The 21,666-nt window shown below is 34.1% G+C and overlaps 1 protein-coding gene across 1 annotated transcript in view; it reads right to left on the reverse strand.

Moving 5' to 3' along the window:
* Positions 1 to 6,668: 6,668 nt before the first annotated feature.
* LOC136835752 (monocarboxylate transporter 12-like) overlaps positions 6,669 to 21,666 on the reverse strand; it is a 26,253-nt gene continuing 11,255 nt past the window's right edge. Inside the window, exons 3-8 of the mRNA XM_067099611.1 lie at positions 21,167 to 21,290; positions 18,385 to 18,528; positions 9,436 to 10,151; positions 9,004 to 9,237; positions 7,728 to 7,914; positions 6,669 to 6,938 (exon numbers count right to left, since the gene is read on the reverse strand). Of these exons, the coding sequence (XP_066955712.1) occupies positions 6,808 to 6,938; positions 7,728 to 7,914; positions 9,004 to 9,237; positions 9,436 to 10,151; positions 18,385 to 18,528; positions 21,167 to 21,290 (1,536 nt within the window). The 3' untranslated portion in view covers positions 6,669 to 6,807. The remainder of the gene's footprint in view (positions 6,939 to 7,727; positions 7,915 to 9,003; positions 9,238 to 9,435; positions 10,152 to 18,384; positions 18,529 to 21,166; positions 21,291 to 21,666) is intronic.

Genomic DNA, 21,666 nt, shown 5'->3' on the forward strand with positions numbered 1-21,666 from the left:
CATCTGATTTCCTCCGAGACATTAGCCATGGCTGTGTCTAACTCCGTCGCTCAGTCTGAAAATACAAGAAATGTAAAATGAAAAATAGCTTAATAGAAACTTAAAATAATGTACTTGGAGATAGGCTATAGCAGAAAACTTCATAACTTTCCATTTGTACTGTGGAGGAGGGCTCTAATTTTGAAACACCTGTATATATATATATATATATATATATATATATATATATATATATATATATATATATATATATATATATATATATATATATATATATATATATATATATAAACATCACGATATTTTTGGTCATACATGAGATTTTTGTATTTTGAAATATGAAGTAACAAATAACCCGTTATTACCGAATTCATTTAAAGATACTCTTTGTAACATTTTCTTGGCAATATCTTACACCAAAAGAGAGTTATATAAATGCTCCTGCCCTTACCATCATTCGAGAGAATCTTTTGACGGCCGGACACTGTAAGCTAGTGTTGTCCATGTTCCAAGCCAAAACGACATAGGTCAAGGTAAGAACACATATCGCATATAATTCTTTTTGTGTTAATTGTGCTTCAACATTATTCATACACACGTGCACCACACACACACACATATATATGTGTGTGTATATACATATATATATATATATATATATATATATATATATATATATATATATATATATATATATATATATGTATATATTTATATATATTATATATATATATATATATATATATATATATATATATATATATATTGGAAATAATGAGCATGTGTTTCACCAAAAATAAATTTCTGACTCACATCGGGGACGAACCTCGGTCTCCCGAGTGACAGGCCAGAAGGCAGTAGCGGCTGGCCTACAAAGGTCATAAAAGAAGCTGGAACCTAAGTATTCTGTACCTGAGGTTTTTCCCGGGCTGGTTTCTGAAGCCCAATATACCAGTGAATTTTACCAAGCTTCTTTCATGACTTTTGCAGTGAGACACATGCTCATGTGTTCATTATTTCCATCACATTTCACAGTGAAGGGGTAATTCGATTGAAATGTAGCGAATGATTCACTGATGGGTCGGGAAGTTGAGTAAAATACACTGGTATGCTGTGCTTCTGAAGCCTGCCGGGGTAAAACCTCAGGTAAGTTCTTATTTTCCAACTTCATTCCCGATATGAGTAATATATATATATATACATACATACATACATATATATATATATATATATATATATATATATATATATATATATATATATATATATATATACATATATATATATATATATATATATATATATATATATATATAAATGTTTAGTGGTAGAGTTGAAACATTTTCATGTATCTACGACATGAAAACTGATTTTCTTCTTGGTCAGATACATCCTGAAAACCTGTTATTTATTGGTCGATCGCCAAAGCAAGTATACGCCGAAGGTAAGCGAAGAGCACAACGGACAGCTGTTTTCGAAGGAGAATCTACCACCTATCTGTAGACGGTTGGTACAAGACCTGTTATTATTCAAGACTTCACGATAACAAGGCTTAGATATACATCGTATTGGAACCTTTTCCTAAATCTGTGAGACCAAATTACGAAAGTTTTTTATTTCATCCCAGAGAATCCATAATAAATGAGATACATACACAGAATATATATATATATATATATATATATATATATATATATATATATATATATATATATATATATATATATGCATGTATGTATTAATATAGTGAGAATCTAAATCAGTGGCTAGGTTTGGATTGAAATTGAAAGGTAAGTTACAGAAAAAGAGAGGATGCAGTTGGTAGGGATGGTGTGCCATGTCTAAATACTAATTTAAGGAGTCTTGTGAAAAAGTGTTCAGAGAGGGTCTTAATTATTGGAAATACAGTCACCAAGGAAAATTATTTATAACTAAATTTTCAAAAGAGAAGATGGTTAGGATTAAAGGTTGCTACATAGTGTTTCATCACAAAGTAGATAAAAGAGCAATATGATGAGAAGAGGCGTGGCTGGATGTATGCCTGATCATTATCTGGTTGAAGCAAAAGTTTAAAATGACAAGTTTTTCTTGTAGGATCGGGGAAAAATATATGTATAAATGAAATCAAGACTAGATCTTTTGCAACTAATACCAGTCACATATGGCCTTGATAGGTAGAATTTTTACCAACTTAAAGGATACACAGCTGGCTAGTACGGTGATCGGATCCTGAAAAAGTTACTAAGTATAAATATAACTGATATTTTGTGGAAGGCGTATGGTAGGGTTTTAACTGAGAAAGGCAGAAAATGGAAGCACTGATAGGGAAGAGGTCACTGTGAAGTTAAGAAATGTTTCAAAGAAACGATAGAAAGGGACATGTGACATATACGGACCTAGATAGCTAGGGCAGAACTGATTAAGCGCACTAATTGTAGGGAACAGAGAACTTACAACATGGAAGGTAATATTTTGAGGCATCAAAATTTCCATGTCTTAGTATACACCTATAAGACAGTGCCTGGTTTGGTGTAAAAGTGAAAGGGTGGTTCTCCATTGCTATTCGACATCATGAATGGGGTGAAACAAGTAACTGAGATGAAGATACGAAGTTACAGACTACGAAGAGGGGTTAGGAATCGAGTGTGAAGTGGTTGATGTTTGCAGTGCAGATCTGGGATAGTGAATGAAAACCGTGAAGACGAGTTCAGACATGTAGAAACATTGATCAGAGGAGTAAGTTGAACGTAAATGTGAACAAGAATGCATTCATGTAGGCAATTATTATCCATTAAGATAAAGCAATGAGGAAGGGGGTAAGTTAAAGAATAAATAAAGCAATGATGGTATCAGTATGAGCGCAAGTGATTTAGGTGCAGTGTCAATGGAAGCAACGTTGGAATGCACAAGGGACTGTTGAACCCACTCTCCTTTGTTTCAGACAGCAGCCACTAGTTCACTCCACAAGAATTCAGGGTATTTTTAGCTTTCAACGATTCATTATACTCGTATATATTCTATTCTATATCATGCAGCCACCAACTGGGAAGCAGGAAAAATGTTTTCAACTTTTGATCATAAAATAAAATGGAGACAGATCAATTTTGCTAATGCTCTTTCTTGCATACGTAAGTTCTTATTAGATTACAGAACTTCTGCACGTGCCATTATCTGTATGACTCCCTCAACTCCTGGTAGAAAGCAGACTCAGGAATAAGTGTGATTTTATACTCGTATATCCTAGTTTTCTTGGTCAGCTAGGGAATATAGGCTGGGAACAACTTATGCTGCTTCATCTCAGGTATCGATATGTTTATAACTATATGACACCAAGTAACTGGTTTCCAGATCAAGTAACACAAGAAATTGGTCATTTTTGCTATAAGGGTAATGTAAATGAAAACAAGATCAAACATAATGTTAATCAGTTATAACCAGTGATCATGGATCATTTTAAACATAGTAATAAAGGAAATTCTGTACATTCTGAGTCATTAACTTGTACAGAATACATAGGCTTCCTGTTAGGATCTCACTCAATAATCTCATGTTCAGTTGCAGCACTAATTGTGTTTTGCAATCTTATATTGTGCAATTTATTTATTTCATATTACTGATGTCCAGCTTCTATTGTGGTTCTTCGAAAAAGTCCAGAAAACAAACCCAATTTAAATTCCCTTTTAAACTGTCGCTTTTCCCATTCATTGGGTCACAACTTTGTCCAGTGTTGTCAGTTTACTGACTTCATCACAAGATTCAGAGAAATTCCATACACCTAATTGCTGTACTTTTTATACATCCATTAAATACCAGCCTGTTTGACAAATGATTCTCATCCATCCAGATTATTGCTATTCTACTCATAATTCAGTTGCCTGTATGCTAGTTTTATAAAGTGAGAAGTTTCTTCATTATGACCATATACTTCATAGCCAGTGAAAACAGGCAAGACAGTATGCACATCATTTCTGCAAGTAGATGCTTATGGAAGATAAATTTAAAGATTGACTACTTGAGGCTTCAGTTAATTATGAAAGACCTTATTGCAGATGTAATTGTATCGTTTATGGCAAAATTTCTAATTTACAGCAGCAAAAGAAACTGATAAACATAGAGAAGCAGGGGAGCCATTCAGCACACACACGGTTTCTCATTACTCTAATGGCGTGGTGGGTCACTTGGGTGAAGTGTGCAGGGTGTTTCAGTGACAGCAAGAATAGTGGTAAACTAAAATGAAATAGATGAAAGTGCCTAAATATAGTTTACAATGTTCATGTTCCATATTTCATAGAGTACCTGTAATATGATACTGGTGGCAGAAAAGTTTGCTTAATTATCAATGAGACTGGTGATAATCTCAAAGATGTGAGGAATTATCAGTAGAAGTGCATTGTTGCAACATTTTTAATATAACATAAATTAAAGAGTGTAATGCAGTTGATCTGTAAAGCAATAAATATGCAATTCTATAGAAAGGTTTTAGAAATATAAAATCTAATAACATTCGAAGGTAATACTGCCTCTGAAATGACTGGGCTTAACAATAGAGCTCTGGCAAGATTGAAGGATAATGTATCACATCTCCCGATTATAAAATGTGTGTACCACTCCATTCGATTAGTTGTTTCACGTGCTTAATGTAAAACATTGCCACGAAGCTTAGAGTTTATGATTGTAAGAGACATATGGTTGGTTTTCCTAGTTGCCCCAATGCCAGGTGAAATACAAACAATTGCATAAAATTATCAGGGATGGTTTTTCACCTATACAGTTGAGCCTAACTAAGGGGTTTTATTACTGGGAGTGCTGCAGGGACTATTCTAAAACACTAGATTGAACATAGTTCACATGTCCAACTGGAAAGGTCAGAAAAACCATGTTAAACAGCAGATCTATTTTAATCAGTGCCTGATGACAATAAAAAAGAATCACATAATTCTCTGTTCTCAAACCATTCTTGGAAAGGTTAGCTGTCAAAAGTACTTTTGAAACACTAATACAGGACCAAAAAAACTGCTGGGAGACCCAGATTCATTGACTGATTCTTCCAAATCAGAGACATTACTCCCAGGAAAGAAAATTAAGCCATGCAAAGCAATCAAAATGTTTGAATCCGTGCCATTACTTTAGTTTTGAGGCTATAAAGAAACTTTCAGATGAAAAAATAAATATTCTCATACTGATTAGAGCAACTTGCAACTGTATGAGTCTTCATACATTTGTCATTGAACTTATAGAACAACTTCACTAACGTGTACCCGACAATATTGGGGTTGCAACTGCGTTCACTTTTTAGTGTAACTAATGACCGGTAATCTTAATTTAATTGAGTTTGCAAGGTTATTTTCTAGAGGATGCAAGTTCCCTCATTCAACTGATTTCCAGTGGAAGAAATTACATCAGCTGGTCTGCAGTGCCCTCAAATTGCAGAGATCCTACAGGTGATTATTTATACCTGCTTGTATTGAAGGGGCTCTCTTTGTATGTATTCTTACCACAATTAAATACTGATATAGAGTGCACATTTAGTAATAAGAACTTTGTGAAATTAAATTTGCAGTAAAATGAAGTTATTAATAATGAAGGCAATTTTTGCCATAGAATGTGAGTAGAATAGACAAAACGACTGCTGTGCAAACTACAAGATACCCATTGATTTGTCATGAAAAAGTGGTTCATTGGAATTATATGGTACCACTTCAGATACAGCAAGCGTATCACAGGATTCCAGCTCTCGGCATCTCCATACAAATGACGACTCAAGGAGGAAGATTCAGTACAGTCATCACTGAGCAACTAGTAAGAATTATTTAAAAAATAGCATCATTATCTGTTCAGAGTAGCTGCTAGAGACTAATTCCTAGGGAATCTGGTCCTCATCAGGAACAGCCAAACAAGTGCTATAGACAACATTTCTATCTTTCTGAGTGTGACCTTCATTTGTTTTGTACTTTACTAGTATAAAATTTTATGTTTGAGTGTTTTGCTTCTATATTAGGTGGGAAATGACTTAATGTGTTGAAGCCGAAACGTCCTGATGGAATAAAAATGTTGACTATAGTGCTTGTTCTACTCAGAGATTATGGTAAAATCGTCTATCTATAACTTCTGTTGTATTGAAAGTGTATCATCCATCTGTAGTACCAAACACGCAGTAAATTTTCATAGTCTTGTCTTTCCTTCTTTACAGTTCAGCACCACTCGTTTGTCCAGAAATTTCATTCCAGTTGCCACGAAAGTATGGAGTTACCTTCTTAGTAGTAGAACTGTTGGAGCTTCAGACATTTAAACTGTATGTTAATGCTTTGTTGTCAAGCAGACTCACAAGAGTTGACCTTCATAATCTAACTGTTTTATTTTTGTATTTTCTTGTTTTATTTCATTTACATAGTCTATTCTTCATTACTGTTTTCTTTTCCTTGCTGGGTTCCTTTCCCTAGTAGAACCCTTGAGTGTAGCACGCTGTTTTTCCAGCAGGGTCGTTTCTTGGCAAATAGTGATACCACAACTGCAGTCAAATTAAAAACGGAAAGGAAGGTGAGATGATACTGTGTAACGAATTTATTGTTTCTGTCCACAATGCTAAAATTTTGGCGCTTCTCCTATCAGGATTTCTACCTTTATTGTAACTGGCTTAAGTAAAATTGGCAATAAAAGATGGATGTGTTGCTTAACAAGTGATTTTCGCAAAATTTGTGGCAAAACTCCATTTTAAAGGTAAAGGCCTCTTGGTGCGACCATTCCAGATGATTGGTAATAAGCCATTGTCTGAATTTGCACAATGGAATGAGATTACTCTTCTAGAATTTAAGACTGATTTGAATCGAGGACATTGTGACAAAGATTGATGGAGCTCCACAATACAGCAGAAACCAACGACATTAAGCTCAGCCCTATGTACGTGGTGACATAATTGCCTGCCATATCATTCAGCAACCCTGTGGAGGAAGAAAAACGGATAACCCATACGATCAGGAAAAGCCAACATACTGGACAGATATTTCCAAACAGGTCTCTATGCCAAAAGTTAATTGCCCACATACTGTTTTTATTATACAGTAAGGTCTTTTGTGATGAATAAGTAATATTATGTGACAAAAAACTTACTTTAGTAAGCCTTCGGTATATTTTTCAATAAGCAGGAATGAAAAAGTTATTTTACATAGCTGCAAAACGTTCCTCAATTTGGTTATTATATTCATGGCTATAGAATTTATATAGTATTCATTAGATGAGTTTTCTTTTTAGTATCATGAAAGCCAATTTACTTTTTATCAGTTAGTGTCTCCTTTTAAATCAAATGACAGCTAGATTTTTACCCTGGTATGGTTTTTGTTAAGCGGTTTTACCTAAGAGGCTGGTCTCAGAGTACAGCGAAAAGTTAGACAGTTCCGAAACGTTAAAAGTTTTTTTTTTTTTACATTTCTTATGCAAGTGTGAGCAAATTTCCAAAAAATTTAACTCTTATGATGAGGTCTTACGATTATGTTTTTAGCAGTGACGTTGACCTCTAAGTAATGATATTTCGTGCTTTGAATACTAATGTTAAGTTCTAGATAATAACATTCTCTTTTATTAAATATCATTATGGTATTTGTCTTGGAAAATCGGCCTTTGATATGAAGAGAAAAGTTTCTTTGAAGAAAAACTTTTCATGAGATTAGGTAGACTGCCCTTCGCAGAGTTTGTAACAAACGTTTGTGTTCCATAAAAATGGGGCCTCTTACCAGTCCCAGCAAATATGATGAGCCCTGAAATGCCGTTCATGAAGAGGTGGAGGCCATATGAGTAGGGCAAGAGTTCCAGACCTAAGTACTCAACCAAGAGGACTGGCCCAACGCACATCATGATCCCCACACAAAAACCGTACCCGCAGCAGCAAAGCGCCGAGGCTCCAAAAGTCTTGCGAAAAGGCTATAGCTGAAAAGACGAAATCGAGTGAATGGCAATCACTTCAGAAGTGCCCTCTAAGTTTTCCTGAATAAACACAGTTATATTAGAAATCATTCAGAAAATCTGTATTAGTATACAATACGTAAATTTCATTACAAATTTTGACAAAACTAATATGAAATTTGTATTGGATCAAGAACTTGAGATAAAACTTAACAACAAGGCTTTGCGCCTAGTCTGTCTAATTTCTAATTTCATTATTAAAATTTCCATTGCGCGTGACACCCTGTGCTTATTTATTTATTCAAAGAACGATAAATGAATGTTAAATACCAACAGAGACGATCTTTAATACAAAGGGCGCGAACGAGAATGGTAAGAATTTCACCAGCCACAAAAAAAACTCAAATTTCCACATTGTACTTGCGAAAGTGACACAACAGCAGCACGGTCAAATATCTTAATTGTTACACTTGCTCAATGTCTAACAAACTGTTACATTGTCCTCTGCAATTCACACTGTATTCTTTTTGTAAGTGAAATTATTTTGAATAGCTGCATATGCCGTAGACTGCGAGTCACAAGAAATACGACAAAATAGGTTACTGTACAAAATAGCATGATATTCAGTCTGCCAAATGTTTATTTAGAACAAATTGTAGCGTAACTGGTGCGAACACCATTCATTGTGCTTGTGGTTCACAATATAACCGAAACAATATCAAAGGAAAGAATGCAGTGGTTTAAGGATATTTATATACGAAAACTCTCTTTATAATCAAATTGTGTGGCATTTGTAATACTTTACATGAGGGCAGCTGTAACACAGGCCAATGTACTTACTTATACAAAACACTGACTTAATTGGAAAGACATCCGCAATACTTTGACCAAATAACAATAAAACCAAAAAATAATCAAATAAAGCTTTAATCTCATAAGAAAAAAAATGTTCTTAATAGTAGCAAATATTTTTTTCCCCAGAGGCAGTGAACGGAAGCTGCCTCAGAATTTTCTGAATGTGACATATGAGTGGAGACCATCATACAAACGGCCAACGCCCAACCCCCTCCGCCCTCGCCCCCACCACCACCCCTCGCCCCCACTCACATCATAAGGTAAAAAGGTTGTCCTGTACTTACACAAACTGCTAATAAATGCTCCTATGGCAGCAAAGATGATAAAATATCTTCTTGGCATGAAGCATCTGTCACTAATAATTGATGTGATAATCTTAGCAATGAGTTCGAATACGGCGATGTACATCATGAAATAAGGAGTGTCCTTCTTCAGGCCCAAAGCCTGAGATATCGACGGAAGGTAGGTCACAAAGCACATGTACACCTGGTCAGAGAACGATTACATGGGAAATGGTGAAAGGGTGACTAACACTGGACACTGAAGTGTCTCTCAGACTATAGCTCTCTTAATGGGGATTATTATCATTGCATCAAAAAAGTTCATACACATAGGGTCTTCATATATGTTTTGCCTGAAACATTCAAATGAGTAAAGTATACCCAAATACTTTTCTAAACTTACCATTTTGTTGCTAACACTACTAAATGATGATATGAGAAATGCAGGATTTCTGAAAAGGGCGAAGTTGAAGATCTCATTGAAATGTGGCACAGTAATACCACAGCAACCCCTTCCATCATCTTGGAGTTTCACATTTCCTGTTGGTATCTGCACTGAATATGAACTTCCGAAAGCATCTTTAATGCTGGATGAGCCGAAGATTTGGTTTGCATTGTTGAGGCTCCTGGATCTGCTACTTTTTCTTCTATTGCTCCAACTGGACAAATCGCCTACGCTTCCAGGCTTTTCATGATCTGACAGATCAGACTCGTCTACACAAACAGATAAGTCTTCATTACTATCATCATCATTAACAGAACTCCTAAGAGAGTTCCTCTCTTGTCTTTCATGTTTAGTGCACCTTTGATCATCAATGTCTGGAGCTGTGTTCATTCTGGTAAGTACATTTAATGGTATTGTCTTGTTCGGTTTCATATGCCATTCTACTGGATGGAGCAAAGACGCACCAATAAAGCCGTGAAGCACAATACTAGACCATAAAATAAAGGAACCTCTGTGAGAATATTCCTGAATGAAGTAATTCAGAAGAACAGGAACTGTCATGAAACCTATGGAACTCCCAAGCATGGACAGACCATTGGCGGTGACGCGTTTGCCAGTAAAATACTTCTGAGATGCGAGAAATCCTTGAGGCATAACCAGTGCTGTGCCGAACCCTGCAAACACAGTTCATTTTCAGTTAGGAGTTTATCAAATTGGCGAATGACAAAATATGAAAAACAAAACAGAAATAAATTCACATAAACTTATCTTAAAATGGATATGCTAAGTCTATACCTTATGTTTATTAATACATTCATTTCTTTGTTGCAATCTGCAAAAATGCCTAACCTCTGAAGAGAGTACTGATTGTACTAAGAGTCATATGACTATTAATCAAATTACATCCTCCAGCAAGTATAATAGATCCCACAAACCAGCAAGGGCATACCATGTCTTTTTAGTAATATATATATATATATATATATATATATATATATATATATATATATATATATATATATATATATATAGTATAAAAAGCCTTGCTTGTATAAATGACAATATATATATATATATATATATATATATATATATATATATATATATATATATATTTATATATATATATATATATTGTCATGAAGCGGTCCAAGTACCTGGTTATTACACATCTAATCACAGAATTCAAAAATTTACCTCACTTCAGCCAGATACCTGAACTCTCATAACAATAAAAATTACGACTCAGTACTCTAAAGGTAATAGTGATCCCTTAAAAAGGTTATTAATCACGTGAAAAATCAGACGAAGTTTGTCAAAACAAGTGTTGGGTATCAACAATTAAAAAAGAAATATACTAGAGTAAAAGGGCATCACCCCATCAAACAACTTTAACTGTTTCCCTGGTCTTAATTCACTTCCACAAAACTAAAGAAACAAAACATGTTTATCACTGTGCCTTATGCACACAATTAATCCTATTTCACTTGTGGTCAATAAATTAAACAATTTTTTAAAATGTTAAATACAAAAATTTTTTTCAAATTCAAAATTTATAATTAGAATTCACAATCTGAAAAATTTGTTATTACTTGAAAACAACACAAAATTTAATTAATTCTTGAGTTAAATTACAAAGGTTAATTTATCAAGAAATTAAATCAATCAAGCAAAATTTAAACTATCAAGAATTACTCAAGATTTGAAAAGAAATTCTTAATAAATGAAAATGAAATCAGGTATGCAATGTTAAATCATCAAGAAATACTTAAATTGCTAAGTAAATAAATGTTAAATCACCACTATATAAAATGTGAAAAATTAAGAGATTGTAAACACAAGAACACACAAAAATACACAAAAGATTTACCAAAACAATTTCACTAAGGCAAAAATCCCTAAATATACCTTATTACACCATAGTAATAAGTAAAATTCACTTTACCTTACACAAACTTGTGAAAACTTTCACAAAATCACCCAAAATGCAGCTGCTTGAGATTCATAAAACACACTTTTGATAGGCCCCGTTACAAATATATACATTTTTCTTACATTCAGATCTCAAAAGCTAAGATTAATATCAGTTACCACACAAATATTTTACGTTAATAATTTCTCTCTTTTGAAGAGAGAGAGAGAGAGAGAGAGAGAGAGAGCCACACGAGTGGTCTCTGAAATCAGAATGAGCAAACTTTAGGATACCAGTTAGAAGCAAAACCCCCATAGAATTATGTCATTTTTAAGGAAAAACATTTTGGGGCCAAAACTTATGCGTTAGAACAATACATGATCAGAGCAATGCAGTCTTACAAAACATGATGTAATCAATTGAGACATGTACTTTTTCTCTCAAAAAGGCGTACATGATTCGAAGAGAAAATCGTATGGGACGCGATCAGAACAATACATGATCAGAGCAAAGTAATCTTGAACATGATGCAATTGTCATGTGCTTCGTGCAATAACTTGTTCGTATTTCTCAAAAAGGTACATTTCTTTACCAGAAAATTGTATGGGACAAAGCTTTTAACAAAATCTTAACACGATTCGACTGTTATCTTTTACTTGTCAGTACGCAAATCTAACAGGAAACAAGCACCCGTCTCAACTCAAAACAAAGTGATTCTGATGACAGCTACAACATCTGGTCTAACTTAAACTCTCTCCCGCTACTATTAAAAACGATATTTTTAATTCTAAATTACGTTCTTAAGTTATCTAAATCATTAATTCTTATGAGATCTGGCATTGCACTACATACGATATTTCAACATTTATCATTATTACACAGAATACATTATAACTAGAACAGTAAATATATCAAAATCATGGAATGATATACATATTACAGGGCAATATCATGAAAATATATATATACATATGTATATATAACATATATACACAGTATAGTATATATATATATATATATATATATATATATATATATATATATTTATATATATACTGTATATATATATAGTATATATATATATATATATATATATATATATATATAATCACAGTTCCAATTCAGGAGATTGACTTTGGACACAAGAAAATTAACAACGTTCGGTCAAAACAATAAGAAATACTCTTCGGATCCATAATGTTAGCAGAAAAAGAGATTAGATTTAGACAGCTAATCATTTATCACCTTTACCTGTTTCAACACTTCTCACCCTTTCTCTTTTTCTGGAGTGCGTGAGCACTCACGGTCATCAACCTTTTTTCTTCTATTTGTATTCTACATTTGCCTTTCACTTCTATGAAGATTTTGTTCAACAACCCCTTCGTGCATTTCCATGTTAGAAAGCTTAAACAGGCAATTCATGTCTCGCTAGAAACTTTTGCTCTGAATGCTTATTCGAATCAACGACTTCCATTCTTCCAGCATCCAAATCAACTTTCATTGCTCCTCATCGTCCCCATTTCCATGTACCCTCAAGATGCAATTCTTGCTGACGTTTACTGTCAACTTTCTCATCTAGCGGAGATTGTAAAACCCTTTTACCATCTTCTGCAGTTGACAAAGACGACATTGGTATTATTTCATTTTTGGATGTTACAGTAGCGAGGTCAGTTGTAAGTTCTAGCTACAAGTTTGAAATACATAGAAAACCTGTAAATAACAATCTTATAATTAACAATTACTCCTTCCATAAAGTAGACGTAAAACTCTCAGCCATAAGAACAGTGTTTCTTAGAGCACTTGATATTTGCAGTCCTTAGTTTATCAGTGATGAATTAGAATTTAAATCTCAAGTTGGCATTCAAAATAATTGGTATTCAAAAATAACTTGGTTTTAGTGCAACTTTCTCATGTCCTAGCACCATTGGTGAAACTTTAATCTGTAATAGTCCAAAAAGCAATGAAGGAATTGTTTATAATACACCACGCAAGTGCGGAAGTTTTTATAGAGGACAATCTGGGAAGGCACTGGGAAGACGCTTTTTGAATCATGAATACTCGTATAACAAAAGAACAAATAATACAAGTGATGCCTTATGTGTTCACAGCGGTATGCGTAATTTACTAATTAACTGGCTCAAGTCAAAGATTTTATTTAAGAGCACAGGTTTATTGAAATAAATTTGACAGAGACAGGTCGCATTGTTCACAGCAAAATAAGGAAAAATGTCAATTTATTGCCTGGTTTATATAAATTAGATCCTTTTATTTTACGTGTTATGAGACGTCAGTACAAATTAGATAATGTTATCCATTAACTATCATATAATATACGTTTGTAATATGTACTTAGTGTTATACTGTTTCAAATGGCCATATTACCTCATTTGATATTTTGGTAAATTTCAATTGTTCAACTGCTATTCTTATTCCATTGTCTTCTTTTACTGTTGTATGTTTTTAGTTAAAACTGCTAGTTTTTGGTAACGGCATTTCATATGTTAAGATTTAGGCCTTTTTATCTTTCCTTAAAAAACTCCTCAAGAGGAGGTCCGTTGGAGGACTAAACTGTTGGGCATATTCAAACGATTTACATATTGCATTTTCCTATGTGGAATACAACTGAATAATATATTTTCGTGTCTAAGAAGATTACCAGTATTATATATACATATATATATATATATATATATATATATTTATATATATAATATATATATACATTATATATGTATATATGTTATATATATATATATATATATATATATATATATATATATATATATATATATATATATATATATATATATATATATATATATATATAACTATATATCAGTGTGAGGTGGACCAGGAAACTGATTAACTCTAACATATTTCTTTATTTCCAACCTTTCGTAATAGTTTCTTTTTTTTACATCATCAGGGATCTGTTGGGTAATGAAAAAATTACTCAAAAAAAATACTGCAAAAAATTCAAAAATCACAAGAAAAATAAAATTCACCGAATACAATACAGCTAAAAAGCACAGAACCAAAGACCGCTGACCAACCTCAGGTGGAGAGAGCAAAAGAGAATGCTTTAGAGAGAGTTAACTCAGGTAAAGTTGAGTAGAGGAGGTTTGGGCATTTAACTGGGGGACTAGTTGTTTGATAAACTGTGATTCGAGTATAGGCAATTTGTGAGGATTTGCTGTTTGGCCTATTATGCTGAAATCATTTCTTTCAATATGTGATTTACAAATTTTGGAATGAGCTCTGATATTAGAATGTTCTGGACTGGAGAGCTTACAACCAGTACGAAAGCTTATTCCCCGATGGGCGTCGATTCTGACCCTCAGTAACCTCCTTGTGCATCCGACATATGTCCCAGAGTTACATTTTGGGCAAGTATACTTATACACCACGTTAGAGGATAAAAAAAAAGGGGGGCTTAATCGATCCTTGTATTTAAAAATGAACCAATTGTTAGAGGATTTTTGGGAATTAATTTTAAATGGATAGTACCATAATGATTGTGGATAATTTGCACAAACCGTTTTCTAAAAGAGTCATCGTATAAAAAGGGAAATTTGGCGTAAAAGTTTAATTTAGGTGCTGTTGGAGGTTTTGTGACGTCAGTGAATTGTTTGTTAAGAAAAAATGAAGTTGTTTGAAAAATAAAGTTTGCGGAAAGCAGTTATTCATGAAATATTCTGAGAGAAAATTCATTTCCTGATGAAAGGATTGCCAGTTCGAAGTAATGAAAAACGCCCTATGTAAGAGAGTAAAAATAGAATTAAGTTTAAAACTGTAAAAATAGGAGCTATAGAAGTTGCATCCTAAACCAGTAAACGTCTTCTTCCTAAAAACAGAAGTATTAAAAGAACCATCACTTCTGGCGACAAGAACGCCTAAAAAAGGCAATTGATTGTTCGCTTCTTTTCTACGGTAAATTTAATGTTGTTATGCTTAGAATTGGCAAATGTTAAAAAAGAGTTGATATCAGTCATTTTTAAATAGGGCGAAGGTGTCATCAATATACCTAACATAAAAAAGGGGGCGAAACCTGAGTGGACATTCATCTAACACGAGCTCTTCAGCCAGCACATGAAGATGTTGGCAAAAGTTGGATCCAAAGGGGAGCCCATGGCTACACCGTCGGTTTGTTTAAAAAGCTTGCCATCAAAAATAAAGGCAGTTTCCCGCGCTGCCAGCTCTAAAAAAGTCTTAAAAAATGTTCGACTAAAATTGGTTCTGGAAAAAGTTTAAGATAATATCGATAGTTTCCTCCACAGGAACATTAGTAAAAGGCGATTCTACATCTAAACTGGCCATTTTAAGATCAGCGTCTTGTGGTAAAATTTTTTCCTTAAAAGAGTACGGATTGTTGAGAGTAAAATTACTTTTAGTCAAAGGTTCTAAAAGAGGTACTAGATATTTAGCCAATTTATAATTGGGTGTATTATAGGATGCTTAAATAGGTCTCATGGGTAAATTAGGTTTATGTATTTTTGGAAGACAGTATAGGACCCCAAACGATGATCCTGTGACAAACAAATCGTGGTATGTGTTATCGTCAATGATTTTCTCTTTTTTTAAAGAACGTAAAAATCTATTAATTTTATCCTCAATAATAACGGTATTATGAAAATAAGGTGTTCCAGTTTCTGTAAACTTACTTTGGTCTCTTAAGATAGTTAACATTTTGTCACTGTAGGCAGTTTTATCTAATAGAACAATTCCTTTTCCTTTGTCGGGTTTGGTAATAACCAGATCTTTTCTACTGGCCAGAAGCTGCTTAAGGGTGTTATGATCTTTTTTTTAAAAAACGGCGTCCAGCGCGTTTTCAGTTTCCTAAATGCACTCTGGGACAGTTCGGAGTGTTGTTTCTGAGGATCGCTCTTGTTTACAGTACGTTAGACGGCAATGTAGATAACCTATAGAAAATCGACTCTATGGGGAGGAAAAACTTAATATAATTAGGTCTAAAATTTGGCAGGGAAAACTCCAATCCCAGAGACCATAAGAACTCTTCGCGTTTCGATAACACGTTTTGAGAAATTAAATCCAGTCACTCTATCTTTAGCAAATTTTGGACTAATAATACCCAAACCTCTCAAATTCCTGAAATGCCTTTCCTGTACGAGTAAAATAAAATCGTTTAGAGTTTTGTTAAAAAGCTTCCTAAAAATAAAACTGTCTATAAAAGAAAGAGAAATGCACTTTCCACCCTCACCTTTGAAACGGGCGTTATGTTTATCAATTGCTTTTTGTTTATTACACTTTTACAGTATTGCCAATGTAACGGAATTGTCCCGAACTTTGTTAAATTTAGACTGTATAAGTCTTCTTTATACCAATCACATTTTTACAAAGAAGCTACAAACTCTCTGTTGAATATGGAAATATGTAATAAACAAAAAGCAATTGATCAACATAACGACCTTGTTTCAAAGATGAAGGTGGAAGTGTTCAATTCTCTTTCTTTTATAGACAGTTTTAATTCTCTTTTTACTCTCCTCCACAAGGGCGTTTTTCATTACTTCGACCTGGCAATCCTTTCATCAGGAAATGAATTTTCTCATAGAATATTTCACGAATAACTGCTTTCCGCAAACTTTATTTTTTAAACAACTTCAAATTTTTCTTAACAAAAAATTCACTGACGTCACAAAATTTCCAACAGTACCTAAATTAAACTGTTACGCCAAATTTCCCTTTTTATATGATGACTTTTAGAAAACGGTTTGTGCAAATTATCCGCAATCATTATGGTACTATTAACTTAAAATTAATTCCCAAAAATCCTTTAACAATTGGTTCATTTTTTAAATACAAGGATCGATTAAGCCCTTGTTTATCCTCTAACGTGGTGTATAAGTATACTTGCCCAAAATGTAACTCTGGGACATATGTCGGATGCACAAGGAGGTTACTGAGGGTCAGAATCAACGCCCATCGGGGAATAAGCTTTCGTACTGGTCGTAGGCTCTCCAGTCCAGAACATTCTAATATCAGAGCTCATTCCAAAATTTGTAAATCACATATTGAAAGAAATTATTTCAACATAATAGGCCAAACAGCAAATCCTCACAAATTGCCTATACTTGAATCACAGTTTATCAAACAACCTCCTCTACTCAACTTTACCTGAGTGAACTCTCTCTCTAAAGCATTCTGGAATTTCTGGCTTTTGCTCTCTCCACCTAAGGTTGGTTAGCGGGCTTTGGTTCTGTGCTTTTTAGCTGCATTGTATTTGGTGAATTTTATTTTTCATATGATTTTCAAAGCTTTACAGTATTTTTTTGAGTAATTTATTCATTACCCAACAGAGCCCTGATGATGTTATAAAGAAATTATTACGAAACGTTGGAAATAAAGAAATATGTTAAGAGTTTACCGGTTTCCCTGATCCACCCTCACACTGATGAGTCTTGCCGCTCGTCGCCTACCCTTGCTTTTGAGATATATATATATATATATATATATATATATATATATATATATATATATATATATATATATATATATATATATATACATACGTGTGTGTGTGAGAGAGAGAGAGAGAGACAGACAGACAGACAGACAGACAGATAGACAGAGACAGAGAGAAAGAGAGAGACAGAGAGAGAGGGGATGAAAAAATGCTCTATCACACAATAAATTTCTATAAGGGGTAGGAATGATGCCCTTGCCATGATAATTTTGGCTAAAATAGTGTACAGCAGTTATTCTGGTGATTAGTTAGGTTTAAACTGTATCTTGTCATTAGCATGATTTCGGTACGCTCTTTAACCATGACTACTTCTGGGACATTTCTAATACACAGATGTTGAAATATCTTTTGTGAACTCATATTTACTGCTACTCATTACTGTTATTCTAACAAGCAGCAGTAGTAATTGAAATTCACTATCATAATTTTTGGCATAGGCTGAAACACGGAAATTATTGGATGGAATTAGATTATGATTATCCGTCAAACAATTAGCGTCTTCCTTTTTGCTTACCTACGACGACTCCATAAGACACATAAAACAATATTATGTGGCTGCTGAAGGAGCAGATGAAAAGGCCAGCTGCCACCAAGGCGATTCCGAAACACGACAGTCTTCGGTGGCTGTAATACCTCGAGAGAGCCGTGCTGAAAGGAGCTGGAAATGGCAAAAACAGCGTTAGAGCACTGTGTCGAGTCATAATGAACATGTGGTATGCACCGCGTAGAAAATATACTTCAACTAACACAGTCAAAGGCAAAATAGAACGAGCAAAGGAGCCGTTGCAAAGAAAAATCCTCACTACTACTAATACGACAACTACACCATACAGTTCGAATATGATGGCTCTGCAGTCTGATATCTTATTAATGAAAACAACATATACTGTATGTATGTATGTATGTATGTATGTATGTATGTATGTATGTATATATATATATATATATATATATATATATATATATATATATATATATATATATATCTAATTTTTTTTTTTTTTTCATCTAAATCAGCAGCATTTCACACACGAATGTCTTTTTCCTACTTATGGAAAGAAATACTAAGTAAGCTTCATTGAAGGTGTGCTCTTTCCAATGGATGTACATCTGATTATTAGCATGATCATATCCTGATCTTCCCAATGTAACTAGAACTCATTGGATGAGAAATTCATAACCCATCACTTCTGAGATAGATTGTACGACAGAATAATCAGCAGACAATTACCAACGAGTGAAGTTAAAGAAGGTATAAAGCAAATGTTTGAAGTATAGATGATCTGTAAATAAGCTTGACATTTTTTAGAGTTTGTACCATTTATATATTCAGCTGGTAAGAAATCATTTCAGAAAATAAAATTAATAGACACTGACATTATTTCTGGGACACTGAATTATCTGGAGAAAATTACCCAACTACCAGCTGACTTGTTCCAAAATTCCATGGCGAAAGAACAGGGAACGCTCTTGCGGATTTAAATAGATTTGGTCAACCTACCCTAGGTGTCACAACATTTACTGCCATTAATTCCAGCTGACTTCTAACACCGTGAAATACAAATATGAATGTGTAAAAATTAAAGAAATTATCATTACCTCGTATGATGATGCAATAATAAGCCTGTTCATAACGGAAAACGAGTAAATATTGCGGTTCTGATGAACAGTACTACACCGAGATATCCACACACTATCTTTTAGATCTCTATGAACGAAGTCATCTGAGAAATTCTGATTACTTCGGACATGCATGGTGTTTCTAAGTATCTGAACGTTTTTGTTTTGCAGATTTAACATATATGATATAATTTGCATTGTATTTTCATATTCTAGAGTAAATTTACCGAGATTATGTGTTTTCTGTAAGAAAAAAATTAAAATTCGATGAACGAAATCTAATGAAAACTGTATCCTCACTTTTCTTGCCGAGTGTACAATCGGCAAGAAAAGTGAGGATACAGTATTCATTAGATTACGTTGTGAGGGGCAGCCCAGGAGCTTTGGTGGGAAAACACAAGTAACTGGATGTTTCTTGACGTTGCCATAGTTTCTCTCTCTCTCTCTCTCTCTCTCTCTCTCTCTCTCTCTCTCTCTCTCTCTCTCTCTCTCTCTCCATTGCTAAAACATACTATACAAATATAGTATAGCTCAATCTCTAAAAGAAAAAAATAATGAAATGAGTAGCTCTACTTATAGGCCTAGGCTTACACAACAGCTCTCTCTCTCTCTCTCTCTCTCTCTCTCTCTCTCTCTCTCTCTCTCTCTCTCTCTCTCTCCATTGCTAAAACATACTTTACAAATATAGTATCGCTCAATCTCTAAAAGAAAAAATAATGAAATGAGTAGCTCTACATATAGGCGTAGGCTTACAAAACAGCAACTCTCTCTCTCTCTCTCTCTCTCTCTCTCTCTCTCTCTCTCTCCATTGCTAAAACATAATTTACAAATATAGTATCACTCAATCTCTAAAAGAAAAAATAATGAAATGAGTAGCTCTACATATAGGCGTAGGCTTACAAAACAGCAACTCTCTCTCTCTCTCATCATAACATTGCATTCGTTCCTTTATTGTTCCCACACGTTTTTCGTTGGACAGTGCTGAAATTTAACTCTTGATTCCATTATGGAAGATCGCGTTTCCGATTATGCAAGCATTCCTTTCATTGTGGTGTCATAAATTCATTTGTGTAAGGTTACTTGGTAGGTTATGTCGAAAAATTTTTATTTTGCTCAGAACTGTCGCTGCAAATTACAACTTGAACAAATACTGTAAAGCTTACTTCTGCATTTAAGTATCAATGATTTCAGAACCGTAAAATATGATTGAAAGTTATAGGAGGTCAAGCAAAAAACAAACACAATAAGATTGAAGCTCCTCCCCTTTCTAAAGTTGCCAGATGTCGCATTATTGAGCAATATATGTCTGAAGATTTAAAAAAACTGTATCCTCACTTTCCTTGCCGAGTGTACTTGGTTGCTCTTTTACATCCTTCTAGGTCTTAACTAGGAAGTTGAACAGTACTTCGTATTCTGGTTGCTGTTTGCATGGGCCATCTATGGATTTGAAATTAGAAGGATTGCAATACGCAAATCCAGTTAGCAAATGCTTGCAACATCCAAATTCCACCACACAGTCGCCAGAGGAAGACCAAGAAAACACCATGAAAGTATAATTACTGACGTTGATAAGGCTATGCAGTAATGAGGAAATTTGAAATGAAGTTTGTAAGTCAAAATATGATCTGCTGATTATATATGAATTGCAAGAGAGAAAGAGAAAAAGAGTTTCCTACCTAGGAGGTTAGTAAATGCACTCATGATAGCTGGAGCGATGGCAACTTGTGCGTTGGTGTAACCGCTCTGTACCAAGTACACGTAAACAATTCCGAAGCAAGGCATGATGCTGCCGGTCACAAACTGAGAAAGAGAAAACATACAATATGTAGAGTATACAATGTCTCCGTCAATCTTCTTTCGTTAAGGTATGTGCTATTCATCTATTTTTGCTCCGAAATCAGTATTTAACGCCCTTCAAGTCATGCCATCAAAGCAAGGTGCGGACGCTTGATTCCAGGCGACCGAAAACTAAATATGCAACAAAAAGTAGAGATCGGGATGCAAAGAGAGTCTAACGTAAACATTGCTCCTTCCATTTGGAATTATATTATCATGAAACAACGTGTAATGAATCATCAAAGAAGTGGTGATCATTGTAAATGCACCCTTAGTAACTTAAATTACCGACAATACGTTATTGCCAGGGCTTTTTTAATTAATATAATTGTGAATATCT

Source organism: Macrobrachium rosenbergii, chromosome 55, assembly GCF_040412425.1.
Source record: "Macrobrachium rosenbergii isolate ZJJX-2024 chromosome 55, ASM4041242v1, whole genome shotgun sequence".
Classification (NCBI taxonomy): Eukaryota; Metazoa; Arthropoda; class Malacostraca; order Decapoda; family Palaemonidae; genus Macrobrachium; species Macrobrachium rosenbergii.